This window comes from Pseudoliparis swirei, chromosome 11 (genome assembly GCF_029220125.1).
Source record: "Pseudoliparis swirei isolate HS2019 ecotype Mariana Trench chromosome 11, NWPU_hadal_v1, whole genome shotgun sequence".
Taxonomy (NCBI): domain Eukaryota; kingdom Metazoa; phylum Chordata; class Actinopteri; order Perciformes; family Liparidae; genus Pseudoliparis; species Pseudoliparis swirei.
This window is the reverse complement of record NC_079398.1, coordinates 2631886-2655658: the sequence shown is the minus strand read 5'-3', so window position 1 is coordinate 2655658 and position 23773 is coordinate 2631886. Positions and strand designations below refer to the sequence as shown.

At 41.8% G+C, this 23773-nt stretch overlaps 3 protein-coding genes across 6 annotated transcripts; 2 read left to right on the top strand and 1 right to left on the bottom strand.

The window, feature by feature from the left end:
* Window positions 1-201: 201 nt before the first annotated feature.
* ubr1 (ubiquitin protein ligase E3 component n-recognin 1) lies at window positions 202-16590 on the bottom strand. Of its 2 annotated transcripts, none has more exons than XM_056425617.1 (47): window positions 16523-16590; window positions 15030-15289; window positions 14625-14703; window positions 13993-14103; window positions 12876-13003; window positions 12653-12791; window positions 12465-12527; window positions 12252-12375; window positions 12043-12150; window positions 11861-11949; window positions 11675-11773; window positions 11434-11591; window positions 11250-11349; window positions 11005-11133; window positions 10704-10884; window positions 10561-10613; window positions 10302-10412; window positions 10118-10183; window positions 9865-9963; window positions 9718-9781; window positions 9510-9634; window positions 9364-9416; window positions 9173-9275; window positions 9032-9080; window positions 8803-8957; window positions 8604-8703; window positions 8390-8493; window positions 7904-7984; window positions 7204-7388; window positions 6892-7100; window positions 6698-6797; window positions 6430-6582; window positions 6231-6331; window positions 5644-5743; window positions 5402-5550; window positions 5257-5312; window positions 5050-5146; window positions 4890-4957; window positions 4202-4349; window positions 4016-4100; window positions 3066-3202; window positions 2879-2987; window positions 2745-2801; window positions 2578-2655; window positions 2330-2500; window positions 2112-2213; window positions 202-1440 (listed from the first exon to the last, which is right to left on the bottom strand). In XM_056425617.1, exons 1-47 carry the CDS (start codon window positions 16565-16567, stop codon window positions 1299-1301), a joined length of 5223 nt encoding a protein of 1740 aa, XP_056281592.1. In that variant the 5' UTR covers window positions 16568-16590; the 3' UTR covers window positions 202-1298. The 2 variants fall into 2 exon arrangements, with proteins under 2 accessions (XP_056281592.1, XP_056281593.1); XM_056425618.1 differs by having other exon boundaries at window positions 12252-12348.
* A 564-nt stretch (window positions 16591-17154) lies between these two features.
* Window positions 17155-21323, top strand: atxn3 (ataxin 3). 2 transcript variants are annotated; one of them, XM_056426015.1, is made up of 11 exons: window positions 17155-17204; window positions 17734-17898; window positions 17986-18030; window positions 18126-18211; window positions 18316-18382; window positions 18464-18551; window positions 18630-18759; window positions 18880-19043; window positions 19149-19305; window positions 19485-19546; window positions 19616-21323. In XM_056426015.1, exons 1-11 carry the CDS (start codon window positions 17181-17183, stop codon window positions 19666-19668), a joined length of 1041 nt encoding a protein of 346 aa, XP_056281990.1. In that variant the 5' UTR covers window positions 17155-17180; the 3' UTR covers window positions 19669-21323. The 2 variants fall into 2 exon arrangements, with proteins under 2 accessions (XP_056281990.1, XP_056281989.1); XM_056426014.1 differs by having other exon boundaries at window positions 19485-21323.
* Window positions 21324-21423: 100 nt separating this feature from the next.
* On the top strand, window positions 21424-23598 carry serpina10b (serpin peptidase inhibitor, clade A (alpha-1 antiproteinase, antitrypsin), member 10b). Of its 2 annotated transcripts, XM_056426010.1 has the most exons (5): window positions 21424-21557; window positions 21784-22405; window positions 22500-22773; window positions 22998-23145; window positions 23243-23598. In XM_056426010.1, the coding sequence occupies exons 1-5, from the start codon at window positions 21555-21557 to the stop codon at window positions 23432-23434; spliced, it is 1239 nt and encodes a 412-aa protein (XP_056281985.1). In that variant the 5' UTR covers window positions 21424-21554; the 3' UTR covers window positions 23435-23598. The 2 variants fall into 2 exon arrangements, with proteins under 2 accessions (XP_056281985.1, XP_056281986.1); XM_056426011.1 differs by lacking the exon at window positions 21424-21557 and having other exon boundaries at window positions 21602-22405.
* The last annotated feature ends 175 nt before the right edge of the window (window positions 23599-23773 follow it).

The following is a 23773-nucleotide window of genomic DNA, read 5'->3' as shown; positions in this document are numbered from 1 at the left end:
AAGTTTCAATTAATTAAGACACATTAATGAGTTAAAATTCAGCATCAAACTTGTGAAATAAGATAATCCTACCATCTATACCTTACCCTCACTTGATGGATGATGACATATTGATGGTGGCAAATGGATCATTGCTGTATTCTATGGGTGAGCAGCGAGGTCATCAGACCGAATCATTCCATTAGAGACACGACTACTGGGATGGATTCAGGGCACAGGAGCAGTTCATCTGTATATAGGCTCATGTCTTTATTTCTGTAGCCTGGAAGTAATGTAGGACTGGCAAACACCACAAAGAGGAGGACATGTTATAGTCACACATTCCTGAAAACGAGACAACCCCCCCAAAAAAAAAAAGTTCTCACATAATACCATTTATATATTTCCCTTTTAAATAGAATACTGAACTTTTTTAAATTTTTTAATTGGTTTAAAGTAGATTACCACCAAATGGTGAAATCTGTCTAATTAAATTGTATGAATTATAAACATATAGTATGCAATGTTTTGTATAATTCACTAACTTTCTTAAGGTCAGTTAGGATTTTTATAAAAGTGGCTGATCATTATAGAATCAAGATGTTTGCTTATCCTAAAAAGTATTTATATCAGGAAATCAAAAAGCAGGTTACTTTATACTCGTCTCCAACTAATACGTTTGTTTTAATACAACTTCGAAATTAATGCATCTTCTATAAATGTTGTATCCATTGCATACACCACTATATGTGAGTAAAGGTGAAAGTATGTGGCTCCATTATGTGGACCGTCTAAATAAGGGCAAAAGCCAAAATGTGTGACATCTCCAATTATGTGCAATTTGAAAATGAATGTACCCCTCAAACAGCATAATAACTTATGACCAATCATAATTTATAAATCCAAAAGAGAATGCAGAAAGTTCACAGCATTACTGGAAGAAATAAACAATATAAAGTGATAACTAAAACATGTTGTGTATCTGATGTTTGGCTTTATTTGAATGAGCCTCTTTGTGAATAACATTACTTTAGCAGAAACTCTCCTCACAGCAGACAATCAAATTAAAACAAGGCGACTTGGGTTTACTTATTATTCATAACCCTCCACTAAACTTCCTCTTTTGAGTGTCCCACCTCTCGTGACCCCAGCAGGGGTTTCATCAGGGAGGGATTGGCTGCGAAGGCCTCCTTTGATAGTAGGAGGGTCGTGTGTGTGCGCATGTGTGTGTGTGTGTGTGTGTGTCTAAGGAGCACTGGAGCAGATGGTGCTCTGTGGCTGTGCTCTTTACTTCCCGTCCACCACAGCTGGAGCAATCATCACAACATCTGCCACTCAAAGGCAAACATAACGTTGACCACCTCCAGACTGCGGGCAATTTCTTCCAGGATGCAATGCTGCTGCCACAGCTGGTTCAGCTTCCTGTAGCGCTCTGGGCAAATGTGCAATGGATTGCCCCTTCTAAAAATTAAAAAAAGACAGAAAGATGGATTTATTCGAGGTTCGTCCACGAAACAAACGATGCATACGATATTAGAAAATTAACTCCCTCATTGCCATGGCTATAAACTGCCTACGGAAGCAGTAATGATTCAAATAATTAGTCATTTTTATCTCCAGTGACAGCTTTGTTGAATGATCGTAAACTCTAAGACTTTTGTAAAGTAGGACAGGGTTATTAAAATGTAACGTAATATAATTTCACTCCAAATCGGGAAATAGAATCTACCGACCAATTTCCAACAAGGACACATGGTGTCCCTCAAGAAAGGCACCAGGCCTAGCAACATGTCCCATATGCATGTTTGGGACACAATGAGTGTCTGAACTATAATAACTTTACTTGCAACCAGGGAAGGGTTCTTCACTTTTTTCCCTTGTGAAGGGTTGTTTGGGAGTTTTTCCTGATCCGATGTGAGGTTCTGGGACAAGGATGTCTATGTGTACAGATTGTAAAGCACTCCGAGACTAATTTCTAATTTGTGAAAATGGGCTATACAAATAAATTGAACACTCACTGTCTGTAGGTGGTGGCTATGACTTACTTGACCGCAATGCAATATCTACATTTGAAATTCTAGGCAGACGTTTTTGTTTATCTGAGCACTTGGAAGAGAAGCTACGATTCTTACCCAAGGTGGGGATCAGTCTCCCCATAGTCGTCCAGGTAAGGAGCAGGGTATGTGCTTCCTCGAGTCCTACTGGCCATCAGTACAATTTCACACTCTCTTATCCTGTCAACATAAATGAAATGTTTTTGAAGAAAACAAACTTAATTTATGCAGCTCATTTTAACCAAGACAAAACACAATTCAGAGTCCAAATGCTCCAAGGCCTAGAATTCACCCACCTGAGGAACATGCCCACTCCAGCACCACAGTTGGCAGCGTGGGCCGTACAAGCTCCCACATCTTCTCCGTCCAGCTGGCTGAGGCAGCAGGAGCTCTGAGAGCACAACATGGCCCCGCAAAACAGGCACAAGGTCGGATGCTTCCGGTCATCATCTGTAGAGTTGGGACACCTGAGGAAGAGCCGAGCGGTGAGCACATCTCCAACAGAGTGTCCACTGAAAGGCCGAAGGACTCATTTCCTACTTACTGAAAATGGCTCGCTTGATTGAGGAGAGCGCTGTAATCCTCAGGCAGATCAATCAATCGATTCCTTCTCCTGGGGTATCTTTAGAAAGAGTATGTTGATCAATACTTAGGAGCTGGTTTATTACAAAATAAAAGTGTGACTGAAGTAATACAAAGGCCAACGTCTACCTGACGGTCGGCGTTTTGCCTTTCAGGGCTTTGGTTACGGCTGGACTCCCACACCACCTAAGATAGAAAAAGCCGTAAAACGGTCAAAATTAAATCAAATATTTTGCCCTTGCCTCAATGTTTTCATCACATACCTCTTCAGCAGTGGAGTAACAGCCTCTCTGTGCTCCTGGAAGAGCTGGAACACATTGGAGGGGAGTGCCAAGTAGCTGCATAGCGCCTCCATCTGTCCTTGAGCGGAAACTGCAAGAGAACAACAACGTTAAGCTTGAATTCATTAAATCGCCACAAGTAGTTATAATGATAAGATACTTCACCTACCAGTAGTGCTAAAGAGCTCCTCTGGAGGTTGCACTCCTGAAAGGCAATTAAAAAAGAGAGCAGCGCAGCACAGGAATGGTTCAATGCCTCTCTTCACTCTGTCTGCTACTGAGACGCCGGACACATCTGGACTCAGCCTGACGAGGAAGAACAGATCAATCTGTCAAACCAGCTGCCGTTCACATTGCCGTGTACATCTCTGAGCATGCAGCAAGGACAAGGCCTCGACAACCAGAAGCAATGGTTACCTCCACCGAGGGGGCATTTGTTTCCATTACATGCAGGGGAGGTCGATTCCTGTCGAGTTTGATTATGAAGCCGGCTAATAAAAACATAACTGTCCCACTCTGCTCTCAGCACTCAGGGAAAACATCGTAGACGAGTTCATGGAGAACACAGATGGTGGATTTTGGAGGTAAAAGTTGATGCGTTTCTTGCATAGAGAATATGTGGCTTTCAATCTGAGAAGGAACGCCTTTGTAATGGTTTATACATGTATTGTTTTACATTTTATTCATGGAGCTGCCATTTAACAGTCCAAATGAACAATAATCACAAGAGTACATCTGGCCATTATTTGGTTTTAGTTTTTCAAAAGAACAATTTGTTATGTCAGGGAAGAGGAACAGACTAAATTAATCTATGAATCAATATGGCTCGGTAGACATGCAGATTTCACACAATCCATTTGCCATTTGGTTATTGCTGTACATGCTGCCGACATTTGTAGTAAGAGAAATGTTTTCGTTTGTCACTCAGTAGGGAGAGTGAACCTCGTCCGCCTTTTCCCAATTCCCATTATTCTAATAAAGAATGACTGAAATAAATAAAATACTACAAGCAATTAACCTAATCCGCTGATATACTTGGTTATATTTTAACCATGTAAAAATGCCATCCAAAAAAAACAATTTTTCTCATCACCTCTTGAATAGTAGGACCATGCGTACCTTTCGGTGTGTTGTGACACGGCAGTGTATAGCTCTGCTGCTGCTCTCGACTCCTCCGTCTCCTCTCCCGCTACTGCGGGAAAATCTACATAGAAATGACACCATGATGTAATCATCCCTGATCATGTACAGCTCGCTGTGGTTCTTCAGGAAGCGAACCAGGCTGTACGGTGTGGTGGTATGTACCTGTAGAGGAAAGGAGGACCTGCAGCATGTGAGCCATGGTGACCAGATGAAGGATGTGCAGGTGGTTGTAGGCAGAGCTGACAGCAGACGGCTGCAAGTCGACAGTCTCCTCCTGATATAGAGCAGGTATAGACAACACCAACCCCACCTGACAACATACACACGAACACGTGCACCATTTAGAAGAAATAAATAGCTTGTGTATTAATGAAAGTAAAAGCTTCACATTGGCAAAGAATCGAAAGAAAACATTTAAGGAGTTTTGTTTTTAAAAGCATGAATGCATATGTCAGAATGGGCACTCGGTAGAGCGCATACCTTCGCATATCACAAGATTGGGCATTGAATTATGAAAATGTTGGCATTAGTTGCATGCCAATTGGATACAAATTGACCGTGCTATGGTAAAAAGATTTAGACCTTTTCATGACCGTGACCTTTGACCCGATTGATCCTAAAATCTAATCAAATGGTCCCCGATAAATAACCAATCATCCCACCAAATTTCATGCGATTCGGTTTCAAACTTTTTGAGTTACGCGAGTAACACGCATACAAATAAATAAATAAACGGCGATCAAAACATAACCTTCCGCATTTTCAATGCGAAGGTTATAATCATCAATAGTTATATTTAACAACAAGAGTTCATCACGCAACAGAGATGTTCTCTTTCGGGGAAACCTACCAGAAGATGGAAGAAGTCAACCTCCAGAAGAGAAGGGGTGTTCTTTCTGCCTATGACCGGCAGCAACACTAGTGAAAGACATTTCAGTTAAGACCACAAGGCAAATGCTGGACAACTATATCCAATCAATAAAAGTACGGACTCTTAAATGACCACATACCCCCCAGCAAGTCGTTAAAGTGCCTCTGAATGACTGCCTGGGAGCTCTTAATTCTCTGAGCTGCTGAAAACTGAACAATTGCCTTCAGGCCTGCAAGCTAAAAACAGAGAAACATTTGAAAATGAGATGTCTGAGCAGCTTGAACCCAAACTATTATACATGACATGCATTATGTGACAGCTGTTAACGTCTCATGTGGCATCCCACCTGTCTGTTTTGTAAGGACCCGAAGAGTGACTTGCCCCCGTCCTGCAGTATGTTTTCTGTGAGGACATGCAAACATATTGTGAGAATCACAAAAAGCATTAAAAGGGGTATATTGACCCAATAAGCCTTCTAACACCAACTGTACCGATGGCCTGAATAGTGAAGGCGCATGTGTTCCAAGCCATCAGGGGCACCCGTGGGCACTGCTCATTGGGTGCCGTCTGCAGTCCCACCCTGTGAACTGTGGTGGCACAAACAACCAGCATCTCCACTATGCTCTCGGAGAACTTCCTCCTGAAAACAAATAGCCGCAGAGAATTCAAAATGATGCATTATGGGAAACAGAGACTTGAGAAGCAGTGAAGGACGAGCCGACGGTTCACTCACGGTTCTTGGACTCCATAGCTCAGGATGGATCTGAAGTCTGGCTGGCCCTCTCCACACAGCCCTGCGTCCCCATCAACACTCGTGCTCTCCGTGTTGCAATCTGCACAAGAGAGAAAATCATAAATTATCTTATGTCACAAATGTCAACAATTAGGCATAATGGCATTTAATGCTAATTGTAACTATTGAAACAAAAGAGCTGATATCTCAAATGAGGTAAGCCACTATCAGTCATCATATCCTAATCTCTTCATGCAACTATTTTCTGTTTTCGAAGACGCTAAATAAATCTCTCTGCAGCTGCTTTACTGTAAAAGCCCGTCATCAAATAAAGCTAAGTATAGTGTTTTATTACGAAGCAACTGCAATGTTCAGTTCACATTAAAAGGCATACTGACATTTCAAAAAGCATGCACATGAGAGTCGGCCAGGTTCGACGATGCTCCACATCTATATTTGGCCCGTTTTCCATCGTTTCAGTTCTACGGAACTAAAAACCTCCAACACACAACCACAATGCCACCTGTGGCACTGCTGTTCATCCAAGCAAAGATCTGAATCATTGCATGTTGAGTAGGTCTTCTTACCATTATCCTGAGCGACTGACTTGAGTCCTTTAATCCTGGCGGAGATTATCTGGATCCAGCGAGGCAGGGTCAAATGCTGTCCAATTATCTCTGCATTTTCACTGTATACAGGAGAGAATAGTAAAATAACTTCTATATATACATGTGTACAACCAATGATCCATTGCGGAGTGGCCTGAAGACGGTGAACTGGACTTACTAGTTAAACATTAACCTTTCAAATGGGATGAGGGGGACAACAGTGTTGCACAGAGACTTGCACAGGGGACACAAGTACTCCCCATTCTCCAGGTCGATGATCAGCTCCGCATGGAGCCGGTTCCTGGTCATATTCTGAACAGCCTCAAAATATCTGAAAAAAAGGTGAACACCACCTTAATGTTCACTGTACCTGCAAGTGGAACACACCCACCCACACCGGGGGAGAACTGACAATAATTAGCAAACGTGTTCTTGTGATAACTCACTTTTGCCAACATGTGGCGTGCATGACATGTCCACAACTGCCAGTGTGGGTTCCAACTGCCAGTTCAGGAGGCATGAAGAGAGGATATGACGTCCCTGTCCCTTTAAGAGGATGAATACAACGCACATAGGAGTCAGATTTTCCCCCCCATCAAATTAGTTGTTAATGACAAAGGATTAGTGAATGGAGACTGACCATCTGCTCTATTGGTCGGTATCCTCCCTCTGCACTGTGTCAGCACTGTGGACCTCTGGACACACGCAGTCAGTACCATGGCTGGAGCCTGGGCCACAACTTCCTGTTCTTCCTGGCAAAGAATGCAGGTGAGCAACTCCCTCTCGGCGGGAGAGGACCCTCGATGGGGCCCGATGGCGACACACAGCTCCCTGTGATCCATGGCGCAGCTGGAAGAATCATGACCAGAATTAGGAGGTTGCAAATGATTTAGGATTTGATCTTGATCGCAAGCCAGCTAAACACTCTCCTGGAGAGTTTATTTTAGGTCACCTCTCAGTAGTGACAACAGGCTCTCCAACCTGTGACACACTCTCCGGCATGTTGTCGTACAGCATCTTGTTTGACTCAATGAAGTTTTTCTGCATTGCAGACATCTGGGCCATAATCTTCTGCCGGTGGACTTTGGCTGCCTCTGCCTTCCTTTTGCGCTCAGCTTTCTCTTTGTCTTGAACACTCTGGAACAACAACAACCAGTCAGGAACACTTCTCAATACTGAGAAGATACACAATGCAATTCTGTTTTGGTTATTTCATGACGGACAGCTATATTGTGTTTGGCACATGCTTTAAAGAAACCAAATGAAGGATGCGTCGTCAGTGGGATGCTGTAACTTACGGAGGTTGTGCCACGTAAAGACAGAGCACTGGTGAGCACAAGGTGCCTTTTGGTTTGAATTGTAATTTTTCTTTTTACATTTCTTGAATTGAAGACAACATTTTTATTTTTGGGACATGAGGCTCTCTTGAATGTGTCATTTCAAGTCCCAAATCGTATCATTAACACTGCACAGAAACCTCTTTGTAAAAATCAGCTCTCACATTAACTGTGGCAGTATGAAACTTAACCTACAAGTAGAACAGATTAAGTAGAGTCGATTGCATAGGTAAATACTTTCTACAAGTAGAACAGATTAAGTAGAGTCGATTGCAGAGGTAAATACTTTCTAGTTAGCATTCATTGAGCTTTTACCTCTTCTGGCTTGGTTGTATCCACACTCATGGAGGCTGTTGGACTGGACTTCTCTCTAAGGCACTTGACAATCTCAAACATCTAGCAGAAAAACATTGATACAAGACGGTGTCGTTAACTGGAAAATAAATGCATCGCACGCCGAAATCACACAATCCCCTTTTCTTTCTTTTGTTGTAGTTGATGATGTATTGTTATTGCAGATATAATGTATCATATATTGTTAAAATACATTATAATCAATATTACAGTCATATATTATGTATATTACTTTTATATTCTCTACAATATTGTAAAATAGTTATATTATATAGGTAGAGGTTTAAAATAAAAAGCCCAGTGGGCTTTCTGCCTCTTCCTGCACTGTGATATCTTTTTGGTTTGTGAATTCTTCAAATTGTGCAATATAAACTTAACTAAAACTAATATCAATCACACATTATATAAACTGTGATGTGATAAACATGTTATAAATATATAGTCTACCTGTAGAACCCATTTAACCATGTCTTTTTGAGCATCGAGGGAAGGAACAGTCTTGATCTTGGACAACAAGGCGAAGACTGACTTGCCGTGTTCTGAACCAATTCCTGGAAAAACAAAACAGACATTTATGTTACTAAATCAAACCAGTTTATAGCTTTGTGAATTATGCTAAATAGTAAGTGAGCTGTACACAAAGCCATTAGGTTTCACTCACTGCGGGCCTTGAGGCTGAAATCAAAGGCCACTTCCTCCATAGTGCTCTCCTCAAGCTGCGCTTTCTCTTCAAGCAATGCCTGACCCATCAAGTGCAGGGCCTGTGTGGTAAATGCATGCATGTTGTTGCTGCAAGTGGTTAGAGTAATGAAAAGGCAAAAGTCTAAAAAGGTAGACACTGCAAAAGATTTAAAAAATACCCTCTGGATCATGGCTTCTGTCCAATGAGTCGGCCGGTCCTCTGCAGCCCTCTGCAGGGAGTGCCTCAGGATGTGAATGAGAATGTCACAGCTGAGCAGACGCACGATGCTGGAGAAAGCTGGGCAGAAGGCTGGAGGCACCGGAGGACAGAGAGCTGAGAACCAAACATGGGAATGTGAGTCGATGCCATTAGCACTTGATTCAGATGCAGATTGTTCCATTGATCACCTTTATCATGACCCTCCTGAGTCCTCCTCTTCTTCTGAGACTCTTCTGCCTGCGAAGTGGAAAAGATAAGAATGAAAGGAGGAATATTCAACACAAATGTGTCTACAGTAATGGAAAACTGGTGTTGAGACATTGCATTACCTTGCTATGCTGGGATCTTGAATAGTGGTAGAAGAAAGGGTTGAAGTCTACCAGACGCTCTTTTTTTACGCCATACAATCCATGCCCTGAAACTCCTGGTTTCCTAAAAACAGAAGTAGAATAGACAGATTAAATCCTCCCTGAAAAGATCATTAAGATAAAACTCAAAAGCTGTCACAGTATTTACATACTTGAAGGTGGCAACTTTGGAAATAACAGTCTCCAGGCCTGTTTCATGGCTCTCCTAAAAAGAAAAAGAAAACACGTTAAACTTGTTTTCAAATCATTATTTCCATATAGAAACTAAGAAGTTAACTCTGCAGTGTGTGTAGCTTACGTTCTCCGGCAGACCTTTGACCAGGCTACTATGAGCCATTGGTTCAATGCACAGCAGGTGGATAACCTCCCTCATAGTCACATCCTCTTTGGTCACATGACTGATACCGGGGACATAGCGCTCACCTGGAGACAGAACCAGTCAGACACTATGATACGGTTCATATTCAACAACTCAATTGTTTGATTAGTAGAATGTGACACTGTACCAATGATGACGATAAGGAGGTACAGCATCTCTTCTGTCAAGCGGTTGCACTGGATCAGTAGATCCTGCAAATTGTGTTGCATTTCATCACCAAGTAGATCATTTCTATGATACTTTTTTTCTGAATGAATATTGGGATGTTGCTTACCTGGTCTTTCTTTAGACCTCCTTTAAAATAATCAAAGAGCTCAAATCTCAACAAGACCAGCATGATGAAGTGGTTGGGGTCCATTTTGGAAGCAGCTATCTGTAAACAATTCGTATGGACAGCCATATATCACCACATTATATGTATTTAAAATGTATATATTTTTTATTTATTAAAAAGGGTGAATAGTAAGAGCATGAGAAGAAAAAAATATAATATTTCAAGCCTTTCTCTATATCTGCTTGCCACAAACCTGGAGCATGAGAATGTCCTTATCATACATCTCGTCCCTGCATTTTACATCCTGGTAGTAGTAGACCTGATCATATGAAAAAACAATTCATTAACATGCCATATGTTAAGAAAGTAGCAGATAGCAAAACAGAGAGCATAGAGAATAAAAACAAAGCCTTGAACATCCAAAGAATGCAGTATACCTGGCTGACCAATGAAAGCCCGTTTCTCCGCCACATTTCAGCCGAGACTTGTGCAGCCAGCACCACACAGCGCAGAGGATGCTCTGCCAGCAGGGTGTGGTCAAAGCGCTCCTGCACCAAACAGCAAAAAACAGAACTCTGTAATGCCTGCAGTGGAGGTTACGACTGCTCATTCAACAAACACAGCTAAACTAACACACAGCCCACACTGAATACTTTAAGCGTAGGCATCATTTATAACAATGTTCATGCCACTTACAGGATCCTGCAGACGTTCAACTGCCCCGGTTCTGCACAGAAGTACATACAAACCTATGGAGCACAATGTAGAGGAGTAAGTTCACACAGTTCCAGAAAAATACCAATAAAATCACTAAGCGCCTCAAATATTAGTTCTCCTACCAGCCAGTAGCCTGGAGATGGGCAGATGTATGCTGACTGGCTCTTGAGACACTTTGTACGGACAAATGTGGAGGATGTGCTTTATCATGGAGTAGTTAATGGCCTCTCGGTGGAAGGCCTGGTTATTGCACTGCATCAGGACTTTGTGGCACTCTTCAAATGCAAGCAGCAAGATCTCGACCTGAAGGGGCAAACAAGCAACAATTGACCACAGCTTCTGCCTATTCTCAGGGAACGGCCAGGAAGGGGGGGTTATAGTCAGAACTCCATTGTTTGATGGACAAATTGCATGCAAACTTACATCAGAGGAACACCAGTCTTGAAACATAGAAAGGATGTGGCGAAGCTGGATCTGAAGAGAAAAGGCAGCCTCCCATTCGGGCTCGACCGCAATGTGTTGACCAAACTGGTGCTTCACTTCCTCCATACCCTTAAGTCAAAGAAGAAAGAAGATAAGGATTAATTAAATATCTGGTTTGTCAAGTTACCATAAGATGATGCAACGGCCACGATTGAAGAATGAATCAGAGTCGAGGTAGTTATTACCTGCATGCATTTGAGAAGCCCAAGAAAGTCTTTGAATCCCTCGAAGAACTCTCTCCGCAGCTCTTCAGTCCAGACTGAGGGCTTACTGATCAGAATATACCTGAGAGACAGAAGTTACGTCTTAGATAAAGAACTCATAACTTAGGAACAAATAGTAAATTAAAGTTCTTGTAAGGTTAATGACCTTAAGTCGTGGAAGATGATCTGGATGCGTGAGAACTTGTCGGAGTTGTAGCCAAGGAAGAAGAAGCGATTGTTGTTATCCAGATGTTCACGAAGCAATTCCATGACAGTTCCGACTATCATTTTAATGACATTGCCTTCTTCGATGAGTTGTCTGGCCTAGAAGAAGAACAGGAATGTGAGGGCAGAGCTAGATGTTAAGGCACAAATATACTTGTCTCCAACAATAAACCGCCCCGTACCAATGTGGGTACAGTGAATATCTGAACAGACAGAGCAGTGATGGATATGCTCCTCTCATGGTCATCAATTATGAAGTCCTTTTGCAGCTGCTTATAGTACTGGAAACACAAAGATGGAGCATGTATTAGATATAAGCAGGTGAAATAATAGCAACAAATGTGAAACATTCCCTCATTTTTTTTTACCTTTGTGAACTCAATTGCAAAAAGCTTCTTGAACTCCGTCTCCATGAGCATGCTGCAGAAAATCAGTTCATGGACTATCTTGCGAGCTCCTTGAGGAAATAAGAAAAACACCTTCAAGTTAGCGTCATTTGGACTCAAGTCAAAATCAAACTTTACTGAAAACCACGCTCAGATGGACTTGCCTTTGTACATCCTGCCATCGTTCAGCATGAGTCTGCTGATGAGGCACGGCTGCTCTGCGTCTGGATTGGTCTCTAGGGCCACCTTACAGAAGGCCTGTCTGAAGCCCACTGCACAAGACACACACACAGGTTCCCAGTCACATGACATGCAAATCAATAAATGAAGCCAAGTTTGTGTGGTGCAAGTGTGGCGACAATGAGTGCAGCACCTGAGTAACTGATGATCTTTTGGAACCAGGGGCCGAGGCGCAGAACAAAGGTCTGATGAGCCATTACTGCTGCGTGAAGGATCTCCACACGTAGCGGCTGCAGGGAAATGTGTTCGGAGTTGGACTGCAATGATTAGAATTAGAGCTCACTTAACAATTTTTGTTTGAAGACTAAACATTATTCTTAATCTCTGACATCACACTGGCGTTTACCCTGATGAGATCTCTTGCTTGTTGACAGGAACGAAGGGTCCCTCTCTTCACTGCCCGCCGACCCTGTGCAACAGTCCAGAAAAGTTACCAAATGGCATATTCTGCGATGATGACTGCAATTATGGAACTCAATTAAAATAACAGGATTGTTAAAGAATCATTATGAGCAAATAAACCCAAACAAATACCTCTTTGTCGATAAGTGCCGTGTGTGTCTGAGCTTCAGCCTGATCACAGTTGACAGAACGCTGCAGGGTGTAGATCACATGGTCGTACGAGTGGTGCTCATCATTGTACAGTACACAGTAGTATGCATTGTCTTTGGTCCTGCATGGATGGATGAATGTCAAAGTTTAATTGTGTGTTTTAGACATGGAGTTATGTATCTGCGTGCGATTAGACGGTCCATACCGGGGCTGGAGCTCCGCCGATAGCTCAAGGCTCTCCTCCCAAACCAAGAAGTCCGTGACGTAGTGCAGCAGTATCCGAAACAGCTTCTCAGCGCGGCCATATATCTCCGGCTCCAGCCCACACTCATCCTGCACCAAACGGGACAATCACACAGGACTCATATTTTTGAGGGTCCAACGATAACTCTCAGGTCTCTCGCACCAAAAGTAACAGACTGGAAACACTGTCTCCAATTTACCAGATACAAGTGAAAATGTTCCTAGATTAAGACAAAAAAACAAACAAATATTCAACTTTTTGGAAACTTAAGACTAATTTGTTACCATAACCTTTACTAATTCCCCATTTCCTGTGTCACCAGCACTATCTCTGGAATAGATATTTAGCTGAATAAGAGCTTAACAAGCAGCTGGCCCTGTGAAGTTTATATCAAATCCCCCGAGAGCAAACATTCCACATAACAGCTCCGCATTTCATACAAATGTCTGACATTTAACACATAAACCAAACATATAGCGCGTCTGTCTATTTACACAAGTCTCTTGGTCTCACTGCTGTGTGAGACCAAGGACTGGAATCTACCATAATCTAGCCAGAAATAAGTCTGAAACATGATTGGCTTTCGTGTTCAGTGTGGAGATGCGTTCAAGGTCTTCTGCTGCATTACTGCTCATTAAGCACAGGTTCTGATCTGGTGTAGAAAACACAGAGCAGCCTGCCAGATGGGTGCCAGTAATGGCTCAGTTAATGGGAACACCTGCTGTTTACGGAAAAAGGCACAGAGCCGTAAAGCTGTACATCTGCTCAAAGGCCCTATGCAGGATCTTATCAGAGAAAAGGTCTGACAAACAACTGCTGAGCAGTATTATCAATCATCTTGTGTCCAGCCGCGGTTTGGTAGGAGAAGTCCAAATCTCTGAACCTAGTTATACATTTTCTCAGTTGATGCAGGTCAGAAAAAGTGCTATTCTTTCTTGTATCTGGATCCAAAACCACAGCCAAGAGAGCGGCATCCAGGACTAAGATGGGAAAAAAAAGCATTCTGGGGTTCACTGACACAGAATGGAACAAGTACGCCCCTCCCACTTCCCTCTTTCCGCTCTATTATGTAACTCACCGTTACCATGGCAGTGGCTGCCCCAGGGTCGTGTTTGGAGCAACAGGGGCCAATCTTCCAGGCTTCCACGTCCCCACAATCACAGAAGCCCCCTCCTGATGACGCGTGCATCTGGAAAAAATGTACACATGGTTAATCACTGTGGGAGAGTAATGGATACACAAAACAGAGTTTAAGTTGTTGCTGGGAGAATTCATTTTATAATAAAGTACACGAGTTTGACCACGGAAGGTCAAAAATTATCCCCCAAAAGACTTTAATGCATCCGTTTTTTTCCGAAAGCTTAAAGAGTATAAACTGTCACGCTGCAATCCAGTTGACGGGGATTCATAGGAGTTAGTTGTTGACAAGGCAACGTAAGGATGCGAGGGCCCATTTAGAAATATCAGAGATAAATCTCATGAGAATTGATTTTCTATTATTCGCATTTATCAAAAGAAGGACGAAGCTGTCTGCTGTCATTTTATATAATTTATTTTATTTTTTATCATTATTTGTATTTTATTATTGTATGGTAGCATGTTTCTTATGTTTACTGTATTTGTAACTTGTTCTTCCTTGAAGGAAAAAAAAGAAGCTGTCTGCGAGCCATCAAAATCCCCAAAAAACATTTTGATTATATTGACACCCACCTTGTAACGATGGCCTTTGTGCACGCTATCCTGGAAGCAGTCCATGCACAGGACACAAGTGGGATCTATTGCACAATCCCTGCAATAAATTGTACAATTGAAAATAAAATCAATAAAATGATACGAGTTATAAAAAAAAGTCTGAACTCTGGTTTTATACGTTATCCAATAACCCCGATCCCACTGGGGCAGAATACTGTGGAAATACATTTTGATACCTGCACTTCATGCATAAATGCTAGCAACAACCAAAACAATTATTATTTTATGGAGATATTGGCAGGAATAATACAGGACTTAAAATGCTACGAAGAGCAAATAAATGTATAGAATTCATCATAACTGCGATTATTATTATTTATTTTACAACTTATTATCAAGGATCAGGACGGTCTGGATTCAGACCTGCAGGAGTAGACCGTCTCTCCCTCTTTGAACACGCGTCCACAGAGCTGGGAGGAGGTGCCGCCCTGCTTGAGCTTCTCCAAACCCTCCTGAGGATCCTCTCCAAACAGGAAGCACTCCAGAGGGAAGAAGAGTCGGCTCTGCATGAGCTCCTCTTCCTCCTGAGGGCTGGACTCCTTCTTCAGGCAGAAGATCTGTGGCACCTGCTCCTTCAGGTAGCGGAACATCTCCGCCCTGCTGTCTGCAGCCTCCAGCCATTCCTGCAAGATAAGCGAGAAGCCAGGGCATGACTGCTCTGCAGTGACTACCTCTCCAATAACTCATAAGCACATTTTTAGCCACTCTTCTCATAGTGATCGGAGATAAATATTAACTTGAGGAAAGTGTCACCTGTAATAAATCAAATAAAACTTTAAATATTTTTGTTTCAGAGCAATTGAGCACAACTGTGATAATGAAACATTTTGTGATGAAAAAGGCAGAGGTGTGTTATTCGATGACAAGCCGATGATCCCACTAAGTCTTTCGAAATCTGTAGTGAAGAAACAAACGCCACAAAACGCCCGGCATCAAGGTGAAAAAGATTAGGAAAGAAATAAAATGACCAATCGATTTCGCAATAACTTGTTATCTCCAGACTTGTTATCATCAAGGAATTAGTCCCCCTCCTTCCTCCTGATGTCTGCCGAACTACTGAAGATTTATTGTTGAAATTGTCATTCATACACACACATATACATATATACACATGTATATATATATATAAATAATAGAGCACATGGTAGACACCATTAATGACATATCCAACCAATGGCTGTAAGGTGATCTTTAATAATTGATTATTTGTAGGGCTAAATTAGGAAGTGTGAATGACATAAGGACATATTTACACATAAGCAGCAGACAGAGACAACACGACTGATTCTGCGAGGTGTGTTAGGCCCCATCTTCTCCAAAACATGAAGGCCATTGCTGTGTTTCGTTTGTTGTGCTCAAACCAGACAAGTATCATAATGTAAATAAACTCAATTCCAGTTTCACCGTCACGCTGCAACGCCGTATTGGACAATAGAGTATGACTGTTGAAGAGCTTGAGATCGGAAAACATGGTGTCCAAAATGTTAAAACTCATGTTGCAGCGCATTGGACAAAGCGACAATCAAAATACCACCGGTTGGAAAAGAACACACTCCGAACCAACACGTCCAGAGCCTCCTTCCCCGACTGCGAGAACTCGAACAACCACTGACAACAAGGCCAGCAGCACACACTGGCTGTTGATGACCAGTAACTAGTGCAGCCTCTGCAGGGACATTTTAAACGTCTGGGTAGCTAGCACCGGAGCTAGCCGCGCATGCTAGCCTGGAGCGGAGATGGCCTTTAACCGCTCGGTCAGACTATTTGTTCAAAGGAACGGACGCATTTTGAGACATTGTTTTGGCCCCGAGTCTCAACAACCACGGGGAGACATTTTAGCGATATGAAAATCCTACCTTGCTGAGCTCCAGCCCATCTAGGGATTTCTCACCCTCCGCCATATTCCATTTGCCGTAAAGGAGGAGGCGTCACTCGGAAACTGTTCCACTTGTAATCGAAACCTTTTGCGACTTTATTGAGACATTAAAATGCTCCGAATTGTGTGGGTGTAGTTAAGCACTCGCACGCTCTCTTATATTTAAATTAGTTTATTTGTCAAATAGGAGACGTATTATAATTGTTTCATTCACATTTGTGTCTTTGCCTCTGGTCAAAACAAACATTCTATAATCAAATATGCTCTACTCGCCCTCTGGTGGTAAACTACAATGCATACACAATTTAATTTGACAATTCGGTGACGTTGTGTGCCAATCTTTCTAGATTGTGTCAAATACGATGATATAACGAACACATGTGTATTAAATAAAGACACTTCGTGGATTAGTGTCTCTATGAAACGATATCGTAGCGTCAGTTGATGCTACATCGCTCACATAGTCAGGGGTTTAGATGACGTCGTTGGTATTAAACCGCAAATGCAGTTCCGACAGTTGACGCTGCAGTGAGGGGCCAGGCCGCTAGAGGGCGCTGCTCGAGATCGTCCCTTCTTACCATGGTGATGACTGGAGCGGGGCTGGAGGTCAGAGTTCAGTGTTTGACAGAAAGCTCAATATGGATTCCATATTTCATGAGAAAGTAAGTTAGAACGTTCAAATTAAAACATGAAGCCCCAAGTTATTCGTCGTGCTTTTTTCGGAAAGCGTTGGCTCTTCCAGCGGCGACTCGTTTCCCGGCGCCATCCGGCCGGTGTTGACAGATCTGTGGTGTTGTTTGTCAGTATTGTTGTCCAGACAGCTCAAATGCTAACTGCACCTGCAAGTCAGAGATTATGAAAAGTTTCATTTTATCTCGTGGTAACAACGCAGAAATCTTTCCAACAGCTGCAGCTATGTTATTTTTTTGTCACGTAAGAAAACGAACGAGTTACTCTGTCTTTATAAATAAGAAACGTTATTAATTGTGCTGTTTGCTAGCTGTGTGTAGCTCTACCAGTGTATACCTGACCGTGAGGACAGACAGAAATCCGTCAGCTTAGCCTTTATGTTCGCTCGTTCCATGTTTATGAAATGGATTAATTTGTGAAGAAAACTATTTAATTGTGCTGTCATGTTAGCATTGTAATTTGCTGTTGTGTCTTATCGATATCTAAACCTTTATTTTTCAGCAAGAGGGCTCTCTTTGCGCCCAACACTGTCTCAACAACCTCCTGCAGGGTGAGTATTTCACTCCTGTGGATCTCTCCTCCATTGCGCATCAGCTTGATGAAGAGGAAAGAATGAGGATGGCTGAAGGGGGTATGGCCAGCGAGGAGTATAGGACCTTCTTACAGGTGAGGAGACAGAGAAGGGAACGCGAGTTCAGCATCCTATTTACACATGTTCTATGTATTCAAACCGTTTCTCACTTTATGTTCTAGCAACCATCTGGGAACATGGATGACAGCGGGTTCTTTTCAATTCAAGTGAGATATTCTCTTTTTATTCTTGTTAATAACAGTTGAATAGCCATTATAAGTTGGTGATGTAAATTCCCTTTTCTGTCGTCCGATTCTTCTAGGTAATTAGCAATGCCCTGAGAGTGTGGGGTTTGGAGTTAATCCTCTTCAATAGCCGGGAGTACCAGAGCCTGATGATTAATCCAATGTAAAGATTTCAAGAGTTTACTGTGTAATATTTTGACCTGTAATCCCAGAACAGCTTTACAGTTTAAGTGCAAGGTGACAGCTGTTCCTTCTTTCATGTTTCAGAAATGAGAACGCTTTTATTTGCAACTACAAGGAGCACTGGTTTACAATACGGAAACTTGGACAACAGGTATGAGGCACTTGTAAACAAACAATAAACCAGGTTAACACAACTTTAAATTACAAAAAAGTACTTTTATTGTCATTGCAGTGGTTTAATCTGAATTCACTGTTGACTGGCCCAGAGTTGATATCAGACACCTATCTAGCACTTTTCCTTGCACAGTTACAACAAGAAGGTATTGTAAGATGTACTTGTGTGGTACAACATTTAGATGTTGCAAAGCAGTGACCAGTCTAAAGTTGACTTTGTGCAGGTTATTCCATATTTGTAATCCGAGGAAACCTCCCAGAGTGTGACGCACAGCAGATTCTTGGGATCATGAGGGTGCAGCAGCAGCAGCGACCAAGGCTTATTGGAGAGGATGAAGCCCAGACAAGTGCAGGGTATGTAAACATGTAATGTCTCAACAGTACATTATGGAGAAGTGTCTTATTTTTTACGTTGCTCAAAATAACCTTTTTCTATTTACTTGTGGTAACTCTTAACTCGTGTACTGTGAGCAGTATGTCAGCAGCTCTGACCCAGACAGAGATGGTCTTTGGTGTGGAGGATGAGGTCGTTGATGAAGATGAAGAGCTGAAGAAAGCTCTGGCAATCAGCAGACAGGACATAGATGTGGAAGATGAAGAAGCTGATCTTCGTAGGGCCATACAGCTTAGCATGCAAGGTAAATTATGAGTTGGCCAAAGGTTTTAATATATGATATTGTTTATGTGTCCAGATGAATTGCTGAATGTAAACATTTTCAAAAAATATATTATTATTATTTTAGGTGCAGTGATGAGCAACAAGTCCTCAGAGTCTGAAATGGGAAATGTGAAGCCAGGGAGCCAGGCAGGGGGGAGTTCTGCAGGAGGACACAGAGCTGGCCACAATGAGGCTCTCACAGCCGAGGAACTGCGGAAGAGAAGACAAGCCTATTTTGATCGGTAGATTAAACCAGCTGTGTAGATTATTGCAGTTATTTTATTCGGCAATAATATTTGTTGTTGTAATTCATTTATAGATATAATTTACTGAAATATTCCTGATACTGCGTCAATACCTTTGAGTGAACGGAAAATGAATGCATGAATTCTGATGCAACTTCTCACTGTTGACGTCTCAGGCAGCAGCAACAAGCTCGGCCGAACATTCCTCAACCAGACACAAAGTCATCAGACGGCTCAGGTAAGTACTTATTATACTACACAGTGCACATTATTTATGAATTTGATCAAAAATCCTCTCCTCTTTAAGGATCAGTAAACACTGGCTCTGTAGAGGACCAACAACAAAAGCCCAGCCAGTGAAGGCGTGCAAGGTTTGCCCATGTTGTTTACCACCTGCCAGGATTGGAAACCCAATACCGGGGTAGCTTTGCTCCTTCCTCTAACCTTTTGCACATGCGAACATAAGGACAGTCAGAAGGCTGACATGTTTCCCCTGATTAGTTCGCTGACCGCTTATAGAGAAGAGAACAACGACAAAGAAAAGGCATCAGTTAGTCCAATCTAACTCGGTGAGACACTGACGCAGGGAAAAGGGTGACCACAGAACTCATGATGCAGTTAATCCAAGTTTGCAATTGCCTTTGTACCATGTCGCCTTCTATTTCTATTGTACACTTTTTTATTCTCTCTTTTTTTCTCTGCAAGAGACGGAAAGCAATCTTCAGCATACAAAGGGTGTGTTTACTTGTTTGGGGTGAAAACATACAGAGATGATTGTTCTGTGACAGCCATAAGAGACCAATGTTGACCACAGATGGAAGATTGATGGATGATGACAGAGCCCCTTACCTTTCCTTTGGACTTGCGTGTGTTGGACATACGATCCCAACACACGCCCCAACAGAACACTAGTGCAGTTTTGAAGTAATTGCTTGTAGTGAATATCTTTTAGCCAGCAGCACTAAAAGATGTGGGTCATTAAATCCTGACTCCATGTTACTTGCAGATGTCAATGAGTGAACTTCCAAGGTATTTAGACAGCAACATATTGTTGATGTTGTGGCTTTGTGATCACCTTAAGTGTATTTGTAGGCATAAGGAAATGTAAGATTTCACATCTCACAAACAATTATTAACACACACACTATTGTGATGGACGCTGAATAAAATAATTCTATAGAACTATTGGTTGAATCTAAGATGCTTTTGACTGATGCAAATGTTCCATCTGTAAACAGCATGAAACTGCAGCTGATGGATAATAGTTGTTTTATCAAGCTCAGTGTCATCACTTAAAACCAAAAAGAGTCTGGCATGACCAACCAGAGTGTTGATCTGTTTCTCTCACCAGTATTTGTCTTGAAGTGTATAAGGAATTTATTATAAAGAAAAGTTGTTAAAATAATCATTCTCTCTTCTCTTACATCCACAAACAGTCAATAGTTTTACCCTGAAATATTTGTTTTCATTGCACTGATTTGACTGATCCCATATTCCATAAACACTTTGAGCAATGAGTTGTGCTGTGGTTGCCGTGGTTGCCTTGGCTTGAAGCTGATGACCTTCCAAAATGACAGTCAAATAGTCGGCATGAATATAAGATGGAACAAAACATCACTTTTAAGAGTTTCTTTCTCTTTATTCATAATTTTATTTTAAAAAAATATGTTGCAAGACACACTGTTGACAAACAGGCTGCATTACAGCATTAAAACGGTTGAGTTTGTTTACAGTTTGGTTTTCTGGAATCAACGACTTTTCAGCATGATATCCGTCGTGCGAAGGTTTGCGTCAAGAAAATTTCATTCTCGTCTTCATTTTCTTTGAATCTGTTGGACTTTGTCTCTTTAAAATGCACTTGCAAGAGAATATACAATGTTGGTTGTTGGGTTTTTATCGTTGCATTATTTTCACTAATCATCCTTTTTCTTATATTCCATGTTATCATAGCTCATTCTTTCATTTCAAGTATGAGTTATTGTTCCAGGATTAAAGTGACATTCACTCCTCCTAAAGTTTCTCATGTCTGTTTTTGTACCTCAATGTTAATATGCAACTATTGACAGTTCTTGTGTCATCTCCTGGAAAAGAGACCTTGAACGTTCCAAAAACAACTGACTTGATTTGGGACGACACAACAGGCGGTGTGTCATATGTTAGGTTAATATGTAACGCTCAGAGCACACTTGAACTTTGTTTCCCCAAATAATAGATGGAGCTTTCAGAAGTAATCTCCCACTAGCTGAATGGTATGTATGATCATCAATCGTGAAGAAAAATAGTCAGAACAATCTATTGCATTTCAAAAATGGATTAATTTAAGTGCTTTTGGTGGTAATGGAAATGGGGAAAAAGTTATTTATGGGGATCAATGCCCTCTGATAATTTTGAGCAGATGCAGTGTTAGTTCTCGGGTCATTGTTAAATGTTCCTTTCCAAATTACCTTTTGACGTCTACATATCTGCGTGTTTCAGGTTGTGCAACGGAAACCTCAAAATATGATGGTCCACAAAATGACGATGGGATTTATGCTAATTTTAAGCTGCTTGGGCTTCCTCGCTCCTGTCCGCCAAGCGCACCTTCAAAGCGCTACCATCGCAGATCTTTCCTTTCAGAATATGGACTTTGCCATGAACCTATACAAAAAAATATCCAACTATCACGACGAGAATATATTTTTCTCACCTCTGAGCATCTCCACCAGCTTTGCGGCTCTTTTAATGGCTTCCGATGGTGACACGTACAAGGAAATACTGAAGGGACTCAACCTGGAGAAGCTGGAGCAGGCTGACCAGCCAGAGCTTATCCCAACACTCTTCCAACGCCTTCATGAGAACATCACACAGGATGAATCTCTGGACCAAGGCATGGCCCTCTTTATGCGCCAGCAGTTTGAGATAGAGAACGTATTGAAAGATCAACTGAAGACATTTTTTTATGCTGACCTCAAAAGTGTTGACTTTGCGGACACAAAAGGGAGTATCAGCTTCATCAATGAGTTTATCAACAACAAGACTCGGGGCAAAGTGCCCGAGATGATTTCCACCCTGGATGCAGCGACTTATCTCATGTTAATCGACACCATTTTCTTCCAGGGTAAGCTGAATCACTCGTGTACGGTAAGGTCGTTATGGGCTTTGTTTGACCTTTTAGTTTCACCATTAAACTCAAAGTATCATTTCCTCCACAGGATCCTGGCAGAAGCCTTTCAACCCCAATTTTACTCGAAATGCACCGTTCTACATTGACAACTATAATATTGTGCAAGTGCCGATGATGTTTTTAGAGGATAAGTTCTACTCTATGAAAGATATCCAGCTTGGTGCTAAAGTGTTGAAGCTACCGTATCAGGAAGGTGTTTCCATGCTTATCCTGCTACCAAACGCAGGCGTAGACTACACTGTCGTCGATGATGGGATCACGTCTCAGAGGTTCCTCAGCTGGATCCAAAAGCTGCAGAAAACGTAAGTGCATCGAAAGTATGTATGTGCAAAATGTTTTACAACGACCTGAAGAGCTTCTATAGTGTTTCTACTACCATCTGTATTCTGTTGTATTTGAGCTAATACGCCCTTTGTGACATTTTCAAAAGAGAAAGCACTTCAACAAATGTGAATACAGACCTAATAAACATAATATAAAATACCTACAGCATCAGATAACAAGTGAGTCATCTTTGTGTTCTCAGCAAACTGGAAGTCCACATGCCAAAATTCAAGATGGAAGAGTCGTATTCCCTGCAAAATATTCTTCCAGATATGGGCATGATCAGTATCTTCAGTAATTCAGCCAATTTGACAAAGCTGACTAAGAAAGTAGGCCTCAAAGTGTCAGAGGTTAGTTTTCCATATCACCATAATGTAACCGCATGCGTGCATGTTCCACCCTCCGCCGATGTTTAATTATGTTTAAATATCTACTGCAAAATCACAGGTGCTGCACAAGGCTGTGATCGAGGTGGACGAGATAGGAACCACTGCAGCCGCGGCCACAGCAATTGGCATTACTCCATATTCCTTACCCAGGACCTTCACTGTCAACAGGCCGTTTTTCTTCTTCATCTACCACGAAGCCACAAACTGTCTGCTGTTCATGGGCAGGGTGATTGACCCCTCCAAAAACTAGCAGTCATGGGTTGTTTGAGCATATGACATTGTGTTTATTAAAGCTTTTAAATGGCTGTTTTGATGCATCTTTTCATCTTAAATTTAGAAAGTGTGTGCTGTTTTGTTCTATAAGCCTGTCTAATGTAATCCTTATAATAATAAAAATAGCAACAAGTGCCTTTCTTTTGGATTTAATCAAATCATTTCAGCTCTCGGATAAAGATGTGTGCAACACACAAACTAATTGAGCAGTGGAGATGTGAGCACAAGGACACCTTGGCTTGTCGTCTCTTTACATCTGGAAATAAACCTTTACATATGTATTAAAATTTAAAAACGGAAGACTTGATGGATTATT

What these genes read in the sequence shown, in the direction of transcription:
- atxn3 (XM_056426014.1), top strand. Translation starts at nt 17,181, where the DNA reads ATGGATTCCATATTTCATGAGAAA. An exon ending in AGTATAGGACCTTCTTACAG is followed by an intron (nt 17,899 to 17,985) that starts GTGAGGAGACAG and finishes TTTATGTTCTAG; the next exon opens with CAACCATCTGGGAACATGGA. An exon ending in GCGGGTTCTTTTCAATTCAA is followed by an intron (nt 18,031 to 18,125) that starts GTGAGATATTCT and finishes CGATTCTTCTAG; the next exon opens with GTAATTAGCAATGCCCTGAG.
- serpina10b (XM_056426010.1), top strand. An exon ending in CGACACCATTTTCTTCCAGG is followed by an intron (nt 22,406 to 22,499) that starts GTAAGCTGAATC and finishes TTTCCTCCACAG; the next exon opens with GATCCTGGCAGAAGCCTTTC. An exon ending in TAGGCCTCAAAGTGTCAGAG is followed by an intron (nt 23,146 to 23,242) that starts GTTAGTTTTCCA and finishes GCAAAATCACAG; the next exon opens with GTGCTGCACAAGGCTGTGAT.
- ubr1 (XM_056425617.1), bottom strand. Translation starts at nt 16,567, where the DNA reads ATGGCGGAGGGTGAGAAATCCCTAGATGGGCTGGAGCTCAGCAAG. An exon ending in TCAAAGGTCTGCCGGAGAAC is followed by an intron (nt 9,417 to 9,509) that starts GTAAGCTACACA and finishes TTTTCTTTTTAG; the next exon opens with GAGAGCCATGAAACAGGCCT. An exon ending in ACCGACCAATAGAGCAGATG is followed by an intron (nt 6,798 to 6,891) that starts GTCAGTCTCCAT and finishes ATCCTCTTAAAG; the next exon opens with GGACAGGGACGTCATATCCT.